General features: G+C 56.1%; 1 protein-coding gene across 2 annotated transcripts in view; it reads left to right on the top strand.

The window, feature by feature from the left end:
* Positions 1-20104, top strand: part of LOC116952812 (uncharacterized) — a 151999-nt gene that overhangs the window by 20061 nt on the left and 111834 nt on the right. For both annotated transcript variants that reach the window (XM_076074443.1, XM_032972481.2), the window contains exons 6-19: positions 836-994; positions 4530-4655; positions 5625-5744; positions 6853-7011; positions 9000-9116; positions 10643-10792; positions 12499-12636; positions 14563-14709; positions 15512-15631; positions 15791-15949; positions 17177-17313; positions 17898-18021; positions 18589-18732; positions 19338-19543. In XM_076074443.1, coding sequence (XP_075930558.1) covers positions 836-994; positions 4530-4655; positions 5625-5744; positions 6853-7011; positions 9000-9116; positions 10643-10792; positions 12499-12636; positions 14563-14709; positions 15512-15631; positions 15791-15949; positions 17177-17313; positions 17898-18021; positions 18589-18732; positions 19338-19543 — 2006 coding nt within the window. The remainder of the gene's footprint in view (positions 1-835; positions 995-4529; positions 4656-5624; positions 5745-6852; positions 7012-8999; positions 9117-10642; positions 10793-12498; positions 12637-14562; positions 14710-15511; positions 15632-15790; positions 15950-17176; positions 17314-17897; positions 18022-18588; positions 18733-19337; positions 19544-20104) is intronic.

Raw genomic sequence — 20104 nt, 5'->3', positions numbered from 1 at the left:
ACCCCGGGGGAGCCGCTGTGCTGCGGCGGTGAGGGCACGCGCGTGGATTCGCTACCCAAAGCGGGCAGGCTCGGTTACCCATGTGGGAGGTTTTCTCCGTTGAGAATGAGAATGGTAGCGCGTGCCTGTGGCCTCACTCTGTGGGGTCATAGGTCAGTGGACAACAGAGATTGGAGGGAATCCCAAACCCTCTGCAAGGTGACCTGGAGATGGTGGTACAGCAAGTGGGTTTTAAAAAGTGTCTTTGTGCACCGGAGACTCTACTCGCCTGCGAAGCGCAGCTCCTACGCCATCGCCTTGCGCCCTGATTGTGGCGCGAAATACCAAATGTCCTCACGGTCTGATTTGATGGAAGTCCAACGGCATCTGTCAATGACAAGGCTGAGCGCATCGATCACTCAACGTGGCGGCTACGTGATGCGCGCGCAAGGCACGGCGTGTGTGCGTGCACGTGTTGCTGCTCCCTTGGGGGAGGTTCGTGAAGGACGCTGCTACTGAGCCTCCAACAACAACAGAGCGCAGAGGAACAACGCTCACAACAACGAGCGGAGAGGACCGGGTGGCTAAAACACAGCAAGTTGGCACAGTGGGAGAGACAGATGGTGCATCTGCCAGTCGTCTCAGTCAGTCAACTCATTGCACCTTGGTCTGTCCCGTGACCTCCCGCCAGCGAGCCTTCGACACTCCACGTGGCCTCAAAGTGCAGCCGACGTCGCCGCCACTCATTGGCGAACGGTGGCTGTCGTCGTTGTCGTTGCTGTTGTTGCTCGCGACGTTCGCAGGTTCAGTGCGAGCGTGCGATCGGGAAAATAACTCCTGGGGTTCGCCACCACAGGAGCCCGCAAGGCGCAGAAGGACGTCCTGGACTCGGTCGCATCGGGCCGTAAGGACGTGTTCTACCGGAGGGACGCGGCGGCGCTGGAGGTCTCCGTCCCGGCGCTGCTGCGGCGCGTCTGCATGCACCTCGGCGGGTCGCTGCACGCCGCCTTATCCGGTGAGTGAGCCGATCCCCCGCCCCCCCCTGCCCCCCCTCTGCCGCCAACGATCCTCTTACCCTGGGAGATAGCGAGGTGGCGCCGCGGTGGCTAAGGGATGTTAATTCCCTCGCTCGGTATGCAGGATGTCGTGGGTTCGATCCCAGCCCTGACGCCCGCTGTATAGTTTTGGCATCGGGGGTCAATTTGCGTGACCCTCCCCGTGGGATTTGTCTCCGGGTCCTCTGTTTCATTCCTGCACATTTTGAATCAACGCCGGGCGTTTAGGGCATTTGGCTGCTGCTATAAATATCCACACGATGTCGACGAGCCACTTCGTTGGGCTATCATTTGTGATCGCCAGGTCGCTTCTGAAAAAGAGCTACATAGCTCATTTGGGGCCTTACCTGGTATGTGAAACAAAAAATATTTAAAAAGATAGTGGGGGGCAGCCCATTGTGGACACTTGTATGCAGATGTGATTTTTTTAGCCCCCCCCCCCCCATTCAAGTCATAAAATCCTGATTCATCATTGATCTCTGGGTCAGATAGCATCATTCATTAAAATGTGTGTCGTATGCCCTCCTCCACCCGACACGGGAACAATCTTTCCGGATTGTGACCGCTTCGGCACTGCGGGGGCGCCGGAGAGCGATCCTGCTGCACATTTCACAATTCGTACCGATCGGTCGAATTCTGGTTTTCGAAGACACATCTTACACAGCGATTGGACCTCAAAAGCCAACGACGGGCCGCTGTTATCGGTCGCGAAAAACCCCCCCGCAACGCGTTTCATCTGTGAAACCCGATTCGCGACGATGGCGTCGCTGAGAGCTGCGCCGCGTTCTCCCGACGACGACGACGGCGACTCGTGATAACCCCGGCGAGTAGGGCAACACCCCAAACGCGTGCCCGCTCACAGAAACCGTCCACGCACGACTCGTGATAACCCCGGCGAGTAGGGCAACACCCCAAACGCGTGCCCGCTCACAGAAACCGTCCACGCACGACTCGTGATAACCCCGGCGAGTAGGGCAACACCCCAAACGCGTGCCCGCTCACAGAAACCGTCCACGCACGACTCGTGATAACCCCGGCGAGTAGGGCAACACCCCAAACGCGTGCCCGCTCACAGAAACCGTCCACGCACGACTCGTGATAACCCCGGCGAGTAGGGCAACACCCCAAACGCGTGCCCGCTCACAGAAACCGTCCACGCACGACTCGTGATAACCCCGGCGAGTAGGGCAACACCCCAAACGCGTGCCCGCTCACAGAAACCGTCCACGCACGACTCGTGATAACCCCGGCGAGTAGGGCAACACCCCAAACGCGTGCCCGCTCACAGAAACCGTCCACGCACGACTCGTGATAACCCCGGCGAGTAGGGCAACACCCCAAACGCGTGCCCGCTCACAGAAACCGTCCACGCACGACTCGTGATAACCCCGGCGAGTAGGGCAACACCCCAAACGCGTGCCCGCTCACAGAAACCGTCCACGCACGACTCGTGATAACCCCGGCGAGTAGGGCAACACCCCAAACGCGTGCCCGCTCACAGAAACCGTCCACGCACGACTCGTGATAACCCCGGCGAGTAGGGCAACACCCCAAACGCGTGCCCGCTCACAGAAACCGTCCACGCACGACTCGTGATAACCCCGGCGAGTAGGGCAACACCCCAAACGCGTGCCCGCTCACAGAAACCGTCCACGCACGACTCGTGATAACCCCGGCGAGTAGGGCAACACCCCAAACGCGTGCCCGCTCACAGAAACCGTCCACGCACGACTCGTGATAACCCCGGCGAGTAGGGCAACACCCCAAACGCGTGCCCGCTCACAGAAACCGTCCACGCACGACTCGTGATAACCCCGGCGAGTAGGGCAACACCCCAAACGCGTGCCCGCTCACAGAAACCGTCCACGCACGACTCGTGATAACCCCGGCGAGTAGGGCAACACCCCAAACGCGTGCCCGCTCACAGAAACCGTCCACGCACGACTCGTGATAACCCCGGCGAGTAGGGCAACACCCCAAACGCGTGCCCGCTCACAGAAACCGTCCACGCACGACTCGTGATAACCCCGGCGAGTAGGGCAACACCCCAAACGCGTGCCCGCTCACAGAAACCGTCCACGCACGACTCGTGATAACCCCGGCGAGTAGGGCAACACCCCAAACGCGTGCCCGCTCACAGAAACCGTCCACGCACGACTCGTGATAACCCCGGCGAGTAGGGCAACACCCCAAACGCGTGCCCGCTCACAGAAACCGTCCACGCACGACTCGTGATAACCCCGGCGAGTAGGGCAACACCCCAAACGCGTGCCCGCTCACAGAAACCGTCCACGCACGACTCGTGATAACCCCGGCGAGTAGGGCAACACCCCAAACGCGTGCCCGCTCACAGAAACCGTCCACGCACGACTCGTGATAACCCCGGCGAGTAGGGCAACACCCCAAACGCGTGCCCGCTCACAGAAACCGTCCACGCACGACTCGTGATAACCCCGGCGAGTAGGGCAACACCCCAAACGCGTGCCCGCTCACAGAAACCGTCCACGCACGACTCGTGATAACCCCGGCGAGTAGGGCAACACCCCAAACGCGTGCCCGCTCACAGAAACCGTCCACGCACGACTCGTGATAACCCCGGCGAGTAGGGCAACACCCCAAACGCGTGCCCGCTCACAGAAACCGTCCACGCACGACTCGTGATAACCCCGGCGAGTAGGGCAACACCCCAAACGCGTGCCCGCTCACAGAAACCGTCCACGCACGACTCGTGATAACCCCGGCGAGTAGGGCAACACCCCAAACGCGTGCCCGCTCACAGAAACCGTCCACGCACGACTCGTGATAACCCCGGCGAGTAGGGCAACACCCCAAACGCGTGCCCGCTCACAGAAACCGTCCACGCACGACTCGTGATAACCCCGGCGAGTAGGGCAACACCCCAAACGCGTGCCCGCTCACAGAAACCGTCCACGCACGACTCGTGATAACCCCGGCGAGTAGGGCAACACCCCAAACGCGTGCCCGCTCACAGAAACCGTCCACGCACGACTCGTGATAACCCCGGCGAGTAGGGCAACACCCCAAACGCGTGCCCGCTCACAGAAACCGTCCACGCACGACTCGTGATAACCCCGGCGAGTAGGGCAACACCCCAAACGCGTGCCCGCTCACAGAAACCGTCCACGCACGACTCGTGATAACCCCGGCGAGTAGGGCAACACCCCAAACGCGTGCCCGCTCACAGAAACCGTCCACGCACGCACGGACGCGCGTGCACCACACATACCGGATTGAAAGACGGTAGCGAGCAGAAGAGGGATTGCCGACGGAAGGAAAATATGAATTGGCCTGTTGATGGCAATTATCTTGCAATGTGATGTTGATGAGAATTTAACTTCGAGATGATGTTTGATGCACCCTTATTTTGATCATGAATCCGGCAGTGTGGGGGTGGGGGGGGGGGTGACCCTGAGCTCGTGCCGAGCGCAGCCACCACGCTCTGACCGCTTCCACCGCCGCCGGCTTCCCTTGCAGAACAAAGTGACGGTGCTCGGGACGCCGGCGCCACGGGGAGGATGGAGCGGCAGGGCGCCCACGTGGCCGACAGGGACGAGCACCCCACGCAGAGCGACGTCCAGACGTTTGATGTCGGGGGATCGGGTAGGTGGTGGTGCTGGTGGTGCTGGTGGTGGTGGTGGTACTGGTGGTGATGGTGGTGATGGTGGTAATGGTGGTATTGCTGGTGGTGGTGATGGTGGTGCTGGTGCTGCTGGTGGTGCTGGTGGTGCTGGTGGTGATGGTAGTAATGGTGGTAATGATGGTATTGATGTTGCTGGTGGTGGTGGTGGTGCTGGTGGTGCTGATGGTGGTGGTGCTGGTGGTGATGGTGGTAATGGTGGTAATGATGGTATTGATGTTGCTGCTGATGGTGGTGATGCTGGTAGTGGTGCTGGTGGTCGTGCCGGTGGTGCTGGTGGTGTGCTGGTTGCCGAGGGTTTCTGTCTGGATGTTTGTCAAAATCCTTATCAATTGTGTGTGTGCGGTGTGTTTCTGCCTGTGTGTCGGTGAGGGCGTTGGCAGGGTGGGGAGCGGTAGTGTAGTGGTCGGCGCTCTGCGCTACGAACCGGGTCACCCGAGTTCAATTCCCGCTCATGAATAGCACCAGTGGCGAATATTTGAACCGGTCCAGGGCCTCCCCCTCGGTCGACTCAGCCTCAAATGAGCATCTGGTGCGGTGTGTAAACATCGCCACTGGGGAGACAAAGGCGGTCGGGCGTGGTGCTGGCCACCCACCCCCTCGTGTATCGTTCCGGCCTTCATAGGTGCTCGCTAACAGCACTTGCCCCTACAGTCTGTTCAGGCTATACGGGGCATCTTTTTTGTGTATGTGTGTGTGCATACGGACGCTTGTGTTGGCACAGTTAGAAGGACACGTGGTGCATCCGTCAGTCATCTCAGGCGGTCAACCAATGACACGTGGTTGTGTCCCGTGACCTCCTGACTACAGGGAGCCTTCGACATTTCACGTGGCATCGAAGTGCACCCAGCCTGGAACACGCGCTGTGGTGACGTCGCCGGCACTTAAGTGGCGAATGGCGGCCGTCGTTGTTGTTGTTTGTTGTGGGGCAGTGTCCCTGCGGGAGATTGCTCGTCTGCTGCTCTTCGACGCGACGGCCAGCAGCGTGCGCGTGTCCTGGAACGCGGTGCCAGGGGCTACGAGCTACAGACTCATCTGGGCACCCACGCCAGGTACCAAAGACAAAGACTCCCCCCCTCCCCCGTATGGCTTTCACAGACTTTTGGGGCAAGTGCTGTTAGCGAGCACCTATGCAGGCTGGCACGGCACACGAGGGGGGTGGGTGAGCGGCCAACACCACGCCCGACCGCCTTTGTCTCCCCCAATGGCCATGTTTACACTCCGCACCAGATACTCATTTGAGGCTGAGTCGACATCAGGGAAGCCATAGGACCGGTTCAGATAATTGTCACTGGTGTTGGAACGTGAGCGGGAACTGAACTTAAGTTGCCGGGTCCGTAGCGCAGCGCGCTGACCGCTGCACTACCGCTCACCCACACACACGCACACACTTGTACGTGCAAGCAGGCACACTGCCACACACGCACAGAGATCTGAACCCGGTGACTTGAGTTAAGTTTCCATCCACGGCTAAGCCGGCCGGCCGGTGGTGGCTACGCATGCGGCTGCCTGTAATCCAGCACTGTGGAGGCAGCGAAGGTTGGTGAATCACCGCACAAACGTTGCCAAAAAACTCGCTTCCAGTGGCCGTCGAGTTGCCATGCCCTGGCTCGCCGAGGTAAGGCAGTATAGCAAATGGACTAATCGTCAACTGTTTCATGGGACCTTTTTTGCCAGTATCAAAATGATGGGGAAAAAAAGAATAGGCTTTACCCTTTTCTGGCAGTGAAACAGCTGTTAAGATCAGAGCATGTTTGCTTGCATGTTTTTTCCGCAAAGTACGTGTGGCTAATGCAGACTTGATGCCTCGCGAAAGGTGTCTATTTGGTGTGTGAAGGTCTTAACGCCCGTTTTATTGGCAGTCAGGGTAAAGCCTAACTTTAAACTTTCGTCACTGCAGGAATTAATATTCGTTGGTTCTTTCGGTAAAGTCACGTAGATAGAAACAATTGTAATACAAATAAAAAATAACGTGAATAAAAACGTCGTGGTATTTCTATTCACTTTATTTTTATTATTATGTTTTTCTACCGACGTGACTTTACCGAAAGAACCAAAGAATAGGGTAAAGCCCAGTCTTGTGGTTTTTTTTTCATCGCCATCTGTTTGCGGAGAGGCTGAACGGGGGAATGTTTGCGTTTGCGCGCCCGCGCGCGGCAGAGTTTGAGGGCCGGGACCAGGCGCGCGAGGTGACGCTGGCGCTGGGCACCACCTCGTACGAGATCACGGGCCTGGTGCACGACACGGAGTATGCCGTGTCTCTCTACCCCATCTACGACGGCTTCCAGGGCGTCTCCGTCACCAACATCGTCACCACCGGTGAGCCGGGGGGGCGGCAGGGGCGGGTGGGGAGAAGGGGGAGGGGCCGGATGCGGGATGCTGGCAGACGACATCTCGCTACCGTGGAGCAAATGCCCAGTGGGCCGGTCCTTTCCCAGGGATGGTGGGCCGGTCCTTGTGGGGAAATTGCAAATGTGATCAGTGTTAAAAAAACAAATATGTAAAATTATTAATCCTCTCCAGCCCATTTGTTTCTTGGAGCCAGCCCAAATGGGCCAACGAGATCACACGGCAAACATCACGCTCACACGCCGTCACGTCGCGAGATCGAGCAGCAAATCCGTTCTAGATTTGAAGCTTTCGTGACTGCAAGGATCCATACTCTTTGGTTCTATTCGGTAAAGTCACGTAGGTAAAAAATAAAACAACAAAAATCACGACGTTTCGGCCACTCACTCACTCCACTCACTCACTCACTCCACTCACTCACTCCACTCACTCCACTCACTCCACTCACTCGCTCCACTCACTCTACTCACTCACTCCACTCACTCCACTTACTCACTCTACCCACTCCACTCACTCACTCACTCCACTCACTCACTCCACTCACTCACTCCACTCACTCACTCACTCCACTCACTCACTCACTCACTCCACTCACTCACTCTACTCCCCCTCGCTGCTGGTCCGTCATGGTCTCCACCCGCTCCTGGTCCATCATGGCCCATGCACCTCCTACGTATATCGTGCTCATTTTTATGCTAATTCCTTTGTCAAGCGTTTTGCTTCCTCCCACACAGCTTAAAGGACGCGACCTGGGCTTGGCTGTTTTCACTCCAACGCTGTCCTCATGACAGCACGGTCCCTTCACCTGATGAAGGCCACTTGTGTTGTGGCCGAAACGTCGTGATTTTTGTTATTTTATTTTTTACCTACGTGACTTTACCGAATAGAATCAAAGAGTACAGCTACTCCGTATCACGACTTTGGGCCGGTGTGTTTACAAATGCCTTGGCCGATTTTTTTATCACAGTCGGTCATTGCTCAGAGAGATACATGGAGACACAGAGACCCATAGAGTTGTATTACACAAGCTACAGTAATGCTGCTGTGACCATGCAACCTCAATTGTGGACCACGGAGTAAAACCCTCTGTGCGCGTCTTCAACGGCGGAGGAGGAGAAACAGCGACACTACACCGACTCTCTTCCCTGAAGCCCTCTCGGCGTGGCCAGCAGACCTCAACGCTGGCATCGAGCTCCTGAACAACATTGCTGCCATCATACCCAAGAACACAAATTGAATTCTTAAAAAATAAAATGTCACACACGTCGCACCATCCGGGTCATCACGATTGGCTACGTACGGCGCGAAAGCAGTTCGACTTACACACGCGCGTACTCACTCAGGAGGGTATAGCCGACTACAATCTCAACGTTGTATGCGAGGCGTCTCGATGCCCGTGTTCGTATTCGAACCTCGCAAAGCTGATTGGACGATCGTTAAGCAGAAATAGTGAAACCGTCATTGTCGTCGTTGTCGTCATCGTCGTCGTCGTTTTTGTCGTCATCGTTGTCGTCGTCGTCATCGTTGTCGTCATCATTGTCGTCGTTGTCGTCATCGTAGTAATTGTCATCGTTGTTGTCATCGTCGTCATCGTTGTCATCGTAGTCGTCGTCATCGTCATCATCGTTGTCGTCGTCGTCATCGTTGTTGTCATCATTGTCGTCGTTGTCGTCATCGTAGTAATTGTCATCATCGTCGTCATCGTTGTCATCGTAGTCGTCGTCATCGTCATCATCGTTGTCGTCGTTGTCGTCATCATTGTTGTCGTCGTCGTCATCGTTGTCGTCATTGTAGTAATTGTCATCGTCGTTGTCATTGTCGTCATCGTTGTCGTCATTGTAGTAATTGTCATCGTCGTTGTCGTCGTCGTCATTGTTGTCGTCGTCATCGTTGTCATCGTCGTCGTCGTCATCGTTGTCGTCATCGTCGTCGTCGTTGCCGTCGCGTGTTCCCGGCAGCGGGGTTCCTGTACGTTCCGGACGTGCGTGTCGTGGACACCGCTCGCAGCTCCATCAGCCTCGCCTGGAGCCGCGCCGTCGGGGTCACGGGGTACCGCCTCATCTGGGGACGCACAGGTACACGGGGGGGGGGCACAGGTACACGGGGGGGCACAGGTACACGGGGGGGTACAGGTACACGGGGAGGGGGGCACAGGTACACGGGGGGGCCACAGGTACACGAGGGGGGGCACAGGTACACGGCGGGGGGCACAGGTACACGGGGGGGGCACAGGTACACGGGGGGGGGCACAGGTACACGGGGGGGGCACAGGTACACGGGGGGGGCAGGCACAGGTACACGGGGGGGGGCAGGCACAGGTACACGGGGGGGGCAGGCACAGGTACACGGGGGGGGGGCACAGGTACACGGGGGGGCACAGGTACATGGGGGGGCACAGGTACACGGGGGGGGTACAGGTACACGGGGAGGGGGGCACAGGTACACGGGGAGGGGGGCACAAGTACACGGGGGGGGGTACAGGTACACGGGGGGGGGGGCACAGGTACACGGGGGGTGGGGGCACAGGTACACGGGGGGGGGGACTGGAGGGAGGAGGGGGGGGATGGGGTTGAGTGGGGGGGAGGAGGGGGTCAGGGGGAGGGAGCGGGCGGGGGGTGGCAGCACCACGGGCGACGTGCATCTGGTGAATGAGGAATGGTGAGTGTGGCCAGTGTGTGGTGAGAGATGGTGAGTGCGGTCAGTGTGTGGTGAGGGATGGTGAGTGTGGCCAGTGTGTGGTGAGGGATGGTGAGTGTGGCCAGTGTGTGGTGAGGGATGGTGAGTGTGGCCATTGTGTGGTGAGGGATGGTGAGTGTGACCAGTGTGTGGTGAGGGATGGTGAGTGTGGCCAGTGTGTGGTGAGGGATGGTGAGTGTGGCCAGTGTGTGGTGAGAGATGGTGAGTGCGGTCAGTGTGTGGTGAGGGATGGTGAGTGTGGCCAGTGTGTGGTGAGGGATGGTGAGTGTGGCCAGTGTCTGGTGAGGGATGGTGAGTGTGGCCATTGTCTGGTGAGGGATGGTGAGTGTGGCCATTGTCTGGTGAGGGATGGTGAGTGTGGCCATTGTCTGGTGAGGGATGGTGAGTGTGGCCATTGTCTGGTGAGGGATGGTGAGTGTGGCCAGTGTCTGGTGAGGGATGGTGAGTGTGGCCAGTGGCGAGGGCTGACGGCGTCTGCGTTGCGTCTTCGGCACGATGTCCGACGTTTCGCTGCACATGCTGGGAGCTTGACAGCTTCTTCTGCAGATGGGAGCTTCATCACAAAATGAGGATATCATGGTGATGATGATAATAATGATGATGGTAGTTACAATGATGTCTGATGCTGATGATAAACATGACAACGCCGCTGATGCCAGTTATGATGGCAATAATGATGACGGTAGTGATGATTATGTCGATATTGATGATCGTGGTGATGATGATGATCATTGACATTAAAACAGATTGATCGTGACAACAACGATGACCACAATAATCATTGCGACATTGGTAATGATCACGGCACTGACCGATCATGGCATTCATCGCGGCAATATCGACGATCATCGATGATGACGACGACGATGATGACGATGACATTGGCGGTCTGTCCACTCGGCAGAGATGGGCCCAGAGGACAGTGTACTGCTGGAGAGGAGTGCGACGTCGTTCCGGATCCCCGGCCTGCGGGAGGGCACGCTCTACACCATCAGCCTGCTGGGCATCTATGGCCGCCTGGACGGGCCCTCATTCGTCATCACTCAGTCCACCGGTGAGAGCCCGGCGTCGAGGCCTGCTGCTGGCCACGACGTGGGGGCCTTGAGCAGGGAGAGTGAGGGAGAGAATTCGTATCTTCTCGCTTACTCCTCCGACTCCTCCGTTGTTGGAAGGAGCTTGATCAGGGGGGTCAGCAACGAAAATAACAAGGAGCAGACATTTTTTTTTCGAATTTGGTCAAGCAAAAAAGTCTACATTTCAAGAGCCGCAATGCACTGTGGGTGAATACGGTGAATACGAGACGGTGAATTCGGAGACAGTGAATACGAGACAGTGAATACGATACGGTGAATACGAGATGGTGAATCCGAGACGGTGACTACGACACTATGGTCCTTCGTAAATAACGTCACGAGGCAGCCCTTAAAGAGCCAGCATGCGACCCCTGAATCCCAGAGTGAGCCTTCCTCTCCATGGCTTTACTTACAGGGTCCACAGTTTGGGGTGCACGACCACGGTCCCACCGCCGTGGCTCACGTCTTCAATGCATCTCTATGAGTGCCTGTGTCAAAGCAGCCACCGCATGCTGAAACAGCTTTTGTTCGGCCGGATTGAGGGCGGCTAAACGGGCGCGGTACGGGCTAGAGAAGAGATGGAGTGATGTGGTACAGGAGGATGTGGAGCTGAGTGGACTTGCCGATGACTGGTACCAGCGGTGTCAAGATCGGCCTCTGTGGAGGAGGCTCGTGAAGGACGCTGCTACTGGGCAGTTGGAGGCAGTCGCCCTCCAACAACAACGGAGGGCGGAGGAGCGACGCTCACAACAACGAGCGGAGCGCCGGGTGGCTAAAGCACAGCGGGTTGGCACAGTAGGGGGCACAGGTGGTGCATCAGCCAGTCATCTCAGTCAGTCGACTCGTGGCACCTGGGTCTGCCCCGTGACCTCCTGCCAGCGGGCGTTCGACACTTCACGTGGCCTTAAGGTGCACATGGCCTGGCACAAGCGTCGTGGTGATGTAACCGCCACTTAGTGGCGAATGGCGGTTGTTGTTGTTGTTGTGTCAAAGCATCTCTACAAATCAAGAAAACCCAGTGACCGAGACAGCAGTGTTTTTGTTACAGCTGCTGATGATGGTGATGGTGATTGTAATGATGATGATGACTAAAACTATTAAAATGATTTTCTTTTGAGAACAGGTTTTCCCCTTTTTTCTGGCAACAAAACAGGTGTTAAGATGTTAAAACACTAAACTGAAACCTTTTACAAGGAATCATGTCTGCAGTAACCACAATACAGAATGCAAACAAAAACATACTCTTATAATATATGCAGACATTATTTTTTGTAAAAGGTTTAAGTTTGGTGTTTTAACATCTTAACACCTGTTTTGTTGGTACTGGCAAAGGAGGTCCCATAATATTCATATTATTGGTTCTTTCGGTAAAGTCACGTAGAAGGGAAACAATAAAGTAATAAAGAGTAAGGCCCACTGAGCTACTATGTAGCTCTTTTTCAGAATCAGCCTGGCCACAAATGATAGCTCAATGAAGTGGCTTATCACGTGGAAATTTATAGCAACCAAATACTCTAAAACGCAGGTTTCTAAATGTGGAGGGAAAAATCGGAGGATCCGCAGACAAAAATCCACGCGATCACACAAATATACAGCGGGCGTCAGGGTCGGGATCGAACCCACGCCCGACCTCCTGCATGCCAGGCGAGGCAAAACCCACGACGATGACCGACGTCCACTTTGGCAGCGTCGGGCTCGTTTGAGGGGGACGAGGAGGTGGTGCGGGACCTGCGCGTGTCGGACGTGTCGCGGGACAGCGCTCGCGTCACCTGGGGCGGCTCTCCCCGCGTCCGCGGCTACGCCGTCACCTGGGTGCCAGTCGCCGGTGAGAGGCCCCGTTTGTTTGTTGTTGTTGTTGTTGCCCGCACGCCGCGGTGGAACGTTTCATCTCGCGCCCCGCGGTGTTCGTTATTTCTCCCAGCATGCACGTGCGCACGTGCGTTGACGTTATTTTCGCACCGCGCGTAGCCAACCGCGCGAGCCGGAGGTGCCGGCGGGGGGGAGGAGATCAACAAACTAAGCACAAAAAAGCAGTTCTTAAAGAAATTAGTTTGTCAGTCATCGAAGGCGTGGAGTGGCAAAGCTGATTTAATGTGACGATTCTGCGGCCGTCTGGAACGCTCTTACTTCCGACATTAGGAAGCCACTGGAGCTTTGCACTATGAATCTAGATCGACAAACTCATTTCTGGAGAACTGCTTTTGTGTGTTTAGTTTATCGCCCTTCGCCCCTGCACTGCCGAATAGCACGGTTGGCTACGTACGGTGCGAAAGAAATTCAGCGTACGTACGTTGTTGTTGTTGTTGCTGTGGGTGCAGTCATCGCTGACAGAGCTGAGACCATCAACTCACGAATGTGCAGCTAAGACTGTGGTTGAAACTCGGCTCAATGCTCACGCTCGCGAGTTAAATTTTTGCCGCCCTAGTCTGGTCAACCAAACGTCGTAACTGACAGATTTGTGTAGAGGCTTCCATCCAGCGGTGGATTGACAAAGGGCTCTAGGTTTTGCAAGTTTTAAGATACGCGTGACGTCCCGTCAAGAAAATGTGGGTAAGTATATTCCAGGAGGAAAACGTTGCTCACGGAAGTTTATGGCTGATGGGGCCTAAATGTTATTTTAATTTATGGTGATGAAACAAATCCCTTTCTGTCCGTCTCTCCGCGTAACGAGTGAATTATCCGAGAGTCAGACTCGCATCTAAGAGGTGTGGTGCAACGCGGTGCGGTGTGGAGTGTGGTATGGTGTGGTGCACAGTGTGGTGTAACACGGTGCGGTGTGGAGTGTGGTATGGTGTGGTGCACAGTGTGGTGTAACGTGGTGCGCAGTGTGGTGTAACGCGGTGCGCAGTGTGGTGTAACGCGGTGCGGTGTGGAGTGTGGTATGGTGTGGTGCACAGTGTGGTGTAACGTGGTGCGCAGTGTGGTGTAACGCGGTGCACAGTGTGGTGTAACGTGGTGCGGTGCGGAGTGTGGTGTAATGCGGTGTGGAGTGTGGTGTAACGTGGTGCGGAGTGTGGTGTAACGTGGTGCAGTGCGGAGTGTGGTGTAACGTGGTGCGGTGCGGAGTGTGGTGTAATGCGGTGTGGAGTGTGGGTGTAACGTGGTGCAGTGCGGAGTGTGGTGTAACGTGGTGCGGTGCGGAGTGTGGTGTAATGCGGTGTGGAGTGTGGGTGTAACGTGGTGCAGTGCGGAGTGTGGTGTAACGTGGTGCAGTGCGGAGTGTGGTGTAACGTGGTGCGGTGTGGAGTGTGGTATAGCGATGAGGTGCGGTTTGGAGTGTGGTGTAGCGTGGTGCGGAGTGTGGTGAAATGTGGTGTGTTGCGGTGCGGAGTGTGGTGTAACGTGGTGCGGTGCGGAGTGTGGTGTAATGCGGTACGGTGTGGAGTGTGGTGTATAGCGATGAGGTGCGGTTTGGAGTGTGGTGTAAAGTGGGGCGGAGTGTGGTGAAATGTGGTGTGTGGTGAAATGTGGTGTGTTGCGGTGCGGAGTGTGAAGTAACGCGGTGTAGTGTCGTGTGGTATGGTGTGGTGTGACGCGGTGTCGTGTGGTGTGGTGTGGTGCAGTATAGTGCAGTGTGGAGTGGTGTGTTGCGGTTTAGTGCAGTGTGCAGTGTGGAGTGGTGCGGTTTAGTGCAGTGTGCAGTGTGGAGTGTGGTGTGGTGCGGTGTAGTGCAGTGTGGAGTGTGGTGCTGTGTTGCGTGTGGCGTACCGTGGTGCGGTGTTGAGCGTGATGTATCGCGGTGCTGTGGCAGGCGGAGTGGAGATCACACGTAACGTGCGTGCGGACGTGAGCACGTACGCCATCGAGGGCCTGCGCGAGAGCACCGACTATGTCGTCAAAGTGGCTGCACTGCTCGAGGAGCGTGAGGGACGCGCCGCCAGCGTCACGCTGCGCACACGTGAGTCTCATGCTCCCACTCGCTCTCCCCCTCACTCACTCCCACACTCACTCCCACAGAATGCATTGCAAGTGTGTGCGTCCGCGTGCGCATTCCACGCTTAAATGTACAGACCTCGCGGCGACATTCAGAAAACCCTCCCCAAAAAAACGTCAAAGTATCAAAGCATTTTAGTATACAGAATCATTACCAATGGATTCAAATACCACGTGGATTCAGATACCAATTAGGTTCAAATCCTGAAATGAATTGACACCCCAAATTGATTCTGGCCAGCGTCAAAGAGTAGGCCAAATACTCCCCTAGTGGGGCTCTGCAGCAGCGCCGTAAGTACGAAGCGGCCGTTCGTGGACCCCAGTCGACACCGTCTACGATCCGCGGCCCACGGTCGATCTGCCGATGCTACCCACGTGCAAGAACCATCGCCATCTCCGGCTGGACAGACCCCGGACGGAGTTTTCCCAGCGGATGTTCGCGACCCGTGCTCGCTCGAGCCCGAGCCGGTTTTTGTAACGGGCTTATAAGCGGCGTCGCCATTTCGAAATTAGCGCGGGAGGCATTCGTGACGGGGCCGGACTGACGGAGAGCGCGCTGCAATAACAAACGTTCAGGCTCGGAGCCTCCCTTCAGGCGCAAGCCCTTCCGCCAGGCCGTGCCGCGGGACGTCGCAGGGCTGCACCGCTGCCCTCACGGTTCACCGAAACGAACGTGGGTGCCAAACGGGCACTCGTCGGCCCAGCGCAGCCGCGGGCTCTCCACGCACGGTGCCCGCGTCTAACGCCCTGGCGTCCTCCCGTCGCAGTCGACCTGCCCAAGGTGCGCTTCCTGCAGACGTCGGACGTGACGGACGAGGCGGTGCGCGTCACGTGGAGCTCCCTGCCAGGGGCCACGGGCTACCTGCTCAGCTGGCGCCCCATGTCAGGTGACCGCCGTCCCGTGACGTCGTCGTTTTTTCGCGTTTTCTCCCACGTTTGTTTGCTTTGTCCGCTCTACTCTATCTCGTTGAATCTTGTCCAACTTGGCGACAACCGCCGCCATTGACCACCGCCACCACCGCCGCCGCCGTCCGTCCCGTTCGTAGCGAGCGCAGGCGTCAACGGGCAGAGGGAGGTTCGCTTGCCCCCCGAGGTGGAGTCGTACCAGGCGGGCTCCCTGCAAGCCGGCCGAGCCTACCTCTTCACCATCAAGCCCTTCTTTGGGCAGCGCCAAGGCCCAGCCACCGCCGTCACCGAGAGAACCGGTACGCCGCCAGAACCGCCGTCTCTCCGCCGCGCCAACGCCGCCAACATTTGAGCGACTCGAGTCGTCAGCGCTCTCTCAAACCGAGGTTGACGGCGTTTGAATGCATCCGCTCGGTCGGTAATACTGGGGGCACGGTGGCTTTCACGAGGGATGATTCGTGACCGACCAAACGTCAGAGTGAGGTTTTGCTTCGATCTTCGGGACCATCACTGTAGAAAAGATGGCCAAATTGAGCAACGGGTTGCCTGACACCTGGAGGTGAAACCCAGTGCCAAAATTATTGAGAAAGGAATGGGCAACCCTTCCGTTTCAATCTCCAAATGATGTCGATACGTAAGGGCAAACGCACGTTGCAGAATCCACGAATACGCATGATTGTGATGATTGTACCCTAAATTTGTCCAGATGTAGCATAGCCTTAGCTTGTCCGAGCTGGCACGTGACAAGTAGAGTTGCCACCTCCTGAGGTAGAAAAAAAACGGGACATTAAATGGGAAGGAGAATATCTCACAACACCATAAGAGGAGAGAAATCCATGTAAATTCTGACCCGCCCCTGCTGGACATCTATGATTTTAAAAAACCCCGGCGTTCCATTTGTCCATTTATCCATTTGTCTGTTTGTCCATCAACTAAATTATGAGAGCCTTCTGAACCAGTATGATCAATCTAATTATTGTTTCATCAATTGTTGTTCCATCCATTATCCAGAAATACACGATTTTCCACTTAATTTATTACATTTTCTACCTACGTGACTTTACCGAAAGCACCAAAGAGTATTGATCCCTGCAGTCACGAAAACTTCAAATCTAGATTGATTTTCCACTTATTGAGACTTTATTTAGAGTTTTGATAGTTGCAGTCATGGATGGAGGGTGAAATAAAATATATCTAATGAACTTCGAGGTACAAGCCAGTAGTATCTGCACACATTTGGGGGTTGGGGGGGTGGGGGTGAGAAGAGGATATCAGTGGTGGCGACGAGCACGGCACGAAGCGCTGAGAAGCCCTCCGCCGAAATTCTCGTCTACGATAAAGAGCTCCGTAGCTCATCGGATTTCCGCAGGACAAATTAAAAATTCTGAAACGCCGTTGCCTTGAGCGGCTGAGTCATTATTGTGTAACTGAACGAAAAAAATCGGGACTCTTAATGTCTGGGGAAGCCTCGAAAAGGGGACGACCCTGGGAAAACCAGACCGTGGTGACGTGCGATTTCCCGGCAGTGTGCAACCGCGCCCGGGCTGACATGGTGTTCCTCCTGGACGGGTCGGGGAGCATCGGCCGAAAGTTCAACCGCATCAAGGAGTTTGTGTTCCGGGTGGTGTCCTACTTTCCCCGTATTGGGCCAGACTCCACGCAGGTGATGTGGTGTGATGGGGGGCGGGGGGGGGGGTCAGGGTGGGGGGGGTGACACCGCACGGGACACCCAATACTCTCCGCTTGTTTTGGAACCCTCTGAGGAGGTGGCTCAGTGGTCAGAGCGGCTGAGCTGGCACTGCTGAGGTCCTGGGGTCGTATCCAGACAGCCGCCTGTGATCACACCGGGTGTTCAAGTGCAGAGCATTTTGTTCACTCAAAATACCGTCACACGAAATAAATTTGGTTCCGCGCTTAAGTCGGCTAAATTCCAGCTCTGAGAATTCAAAGTATCGGTTTCACTTCCATGAAATGAACATGACTCGTACATTGAGCGCGAGTGAAAAGGGCTGCCCTCTGCTGGGTGGACCAGAGTTCACTTGCAGGGATCTCAGGGGTAGCTCTGTGATATCCGCTTCGGTGGGCCCTCCTCTGACAAGACGGGTTGCATTGCTCTACGAGGGATGTGAAAGAATGCTTCGTCTTATGAGATGCCGTCGATAGCACAATCGCGATAAAACTGGGGTGGAGGGGGGGGGGAACTGTTTTTTTTTTTCAAGACCATCTCGTGTTTGTGTGCGTGTGCAGATGGCGGTGGTGAAATACAGCGACAGCCCACAGACAGAGATTCCACTGACGCGTTTCAGGGACCGCAACTCCCTGCTGCAGACGCTGAGAGCCATCCCGTTCCTTGGTGGAAACACTTACACAGGTACACGCATGTGTGTGCCTGTGAGAGTGTGTGTGTATGGGGAGCGCTGGTGTAGCGGTTAGCGCCCCGCGCTACGAATCCGGCGACCCGAGTTCGATTCTCGCTCACGGCCAACACCGGTGACGATTATCTCAACCGGTTCTGGGCCTCCCCCTAGGTCGACTCAGCCTCAAATGAGTACCTGGTGTGGTGTGTGAACATCGCCACTGGGGAGACAAAGGCAGCCTTCATAGGTGCTCGCTAACAGCACATGCCCCCAATAGTCTGTTAAGGCTAAATGGGGGATCTTTTTCTTTGATTTTTGGGATCAGTGCACTGCGCTAGGAACCCGGTGACTTGAGTTCGATTCTCACACATGACCAATAGCAGTGACAAATATTTAAAACCTGTCCTCGGGTTCCTCTAGGTCAACTCGACCTTAAAAAAGAGCGTCCTGGTGCGGCGTGCTGGCCACCCGCTCCCTGTCTTGTGCCGTGCCCGCCTTCGTAGGTGCTCGCTAACAGCACTTGTCCCAAGCTGCCTGGACGAAGGCTGCACGGGGTGTCTCTGTCTCTGTGCGATGTCCAGGCCGCGCCATCCAGTACGCCCTGCAGTCGGTGCTGCAACCGGGGGGCGGCACCCGTGCCGGCGTGCCACGCATCCTCGTCGTCATCACCGACGGGCGCTCACAAGACGACCTCTCCGGCCCGGCCGCCTACGCCGTCGCGCAGGGTTCGACTCCCAGTCCACGGCCTTGGCTCCAGCCATGGACTTAGCCACAGCCTGAGACATAGCCCAAGCTATAGCCCTAGCCCTCGCTATAGCCCTGACCCTAGCTATACCCATAGCCTTAGCCATAGTCCATAATAAAGGTTGTTTTTGGGTTAGATTGCACGATTATAAATGTGTTGTTAAACCCGCCACCACCCGACACAGCCAATTAGTGAGGTGTGTGACGTAAACAAAGCGTGCCAACTAGTTACTACTTCAGCACACTGGTGTGTTGGCGAGTAAACCCACAACATTTACAACAATACGATTACGACGTTTCAGGCTATTTTTGGAAATATTGGTCGCGAAAGCCTACGTGTTAAACTTAGCCCTAGTCTTCTTAACCCATTCGCCCTAGGCCTAGCTATAGTTCAAACCTTAGCCACAGCTCTAGCATTAATCCGAGCTTCAGCCTGGGCGAACCACCACCAATATCACCGCGGACCATGCAGCGGATCGATCGTGGCGGCTGATGATGACGACAATGCCGATGATGATGACAATGACGATGATGATGACGACGATGATAACGATGACGAAGTTAACGACGACGATGACGACGACAGGCGTGCAGGTGTTCGCGGTGGGCACGGCGGACGCCGACCGCCGGCAGCTGGAGCTCATCGCCGGCAGGCAGCCCAGCACGGTGCCAGGCCGCAGCCGCGTCTTCTACCTCGACACGCTGGAGGCCTTCCGCTCCATCGAGGAGGACCTGGTGGACACCATGTGCGCTGTCGCCACCGTCGGACCGGGCCCTATCGACCCCCCGCAGGTGGGGCGCCACGGTGGCTAGGAGATGTTAACTACCTCGCCTGGTATGCAGGAGGTCTTGGGTTCAATCGCATCCCTGACGATCCCTGCTTTATATTTGGAGTTTGCGTGTTTCTCTCTATCTCATCATCATCACAGTGGCTGGGAGATGTTAACTACCTCGCCTGGTATACAGGAGGCCGTGGGTTCGATCCCGATCCTGATGCCTGTTGTATATTTGGAGTTTGCGTGGCTCTCTCGCTCATCATCATCATCATCATCACAGTGGCTAGATGTTAACTACCTCGCCTGGTATGCAGTAGGTCGTGGGTTCGATCTTGACCCTGATGCCTGCTGTATATTTGGAGCTTGCGTGTTCTCTCTTACTCACCGTGGTCGTGTGGATTTTTCTCCGGGTCCTCCGGTTTTTCCCTCCACATGTCGAATCAGCAACATGCGTTTAAGAGTGTTTGTCTGCTATAATTTGCATGTGATGATAAGCCACTTCGTTGAGTGATCATGTGTGGCCGGTCAGGTCGCTTCTGAAAAAGAGCTAAAGAGCTCAGTGGGCCTTACCTGGTAA

The sequence above is a fragment of the Petromyzon marinus genome, chromosome 48 (assembly GCF_048934315.1).
Source record: "Petromyzon marinus isolate PM22_M1 ecotype Great Lakes invasive population chromosome 48, UKy_Petmar_22M1.pri1.0, whole genome shotgun sequence".
Lineage (NCBI taxonomy): Eukaryota > Metazoa > Chordata > Hyperoartia > Petromyzontiformes > Petromyzontidae > Petromyzon > Petromyzon marinus.
The sequence above is the reverse complement of the archived record's forward strand: the minus strand, read 5'-3'. Positions and strand labels throughout refer to the sequence as shown.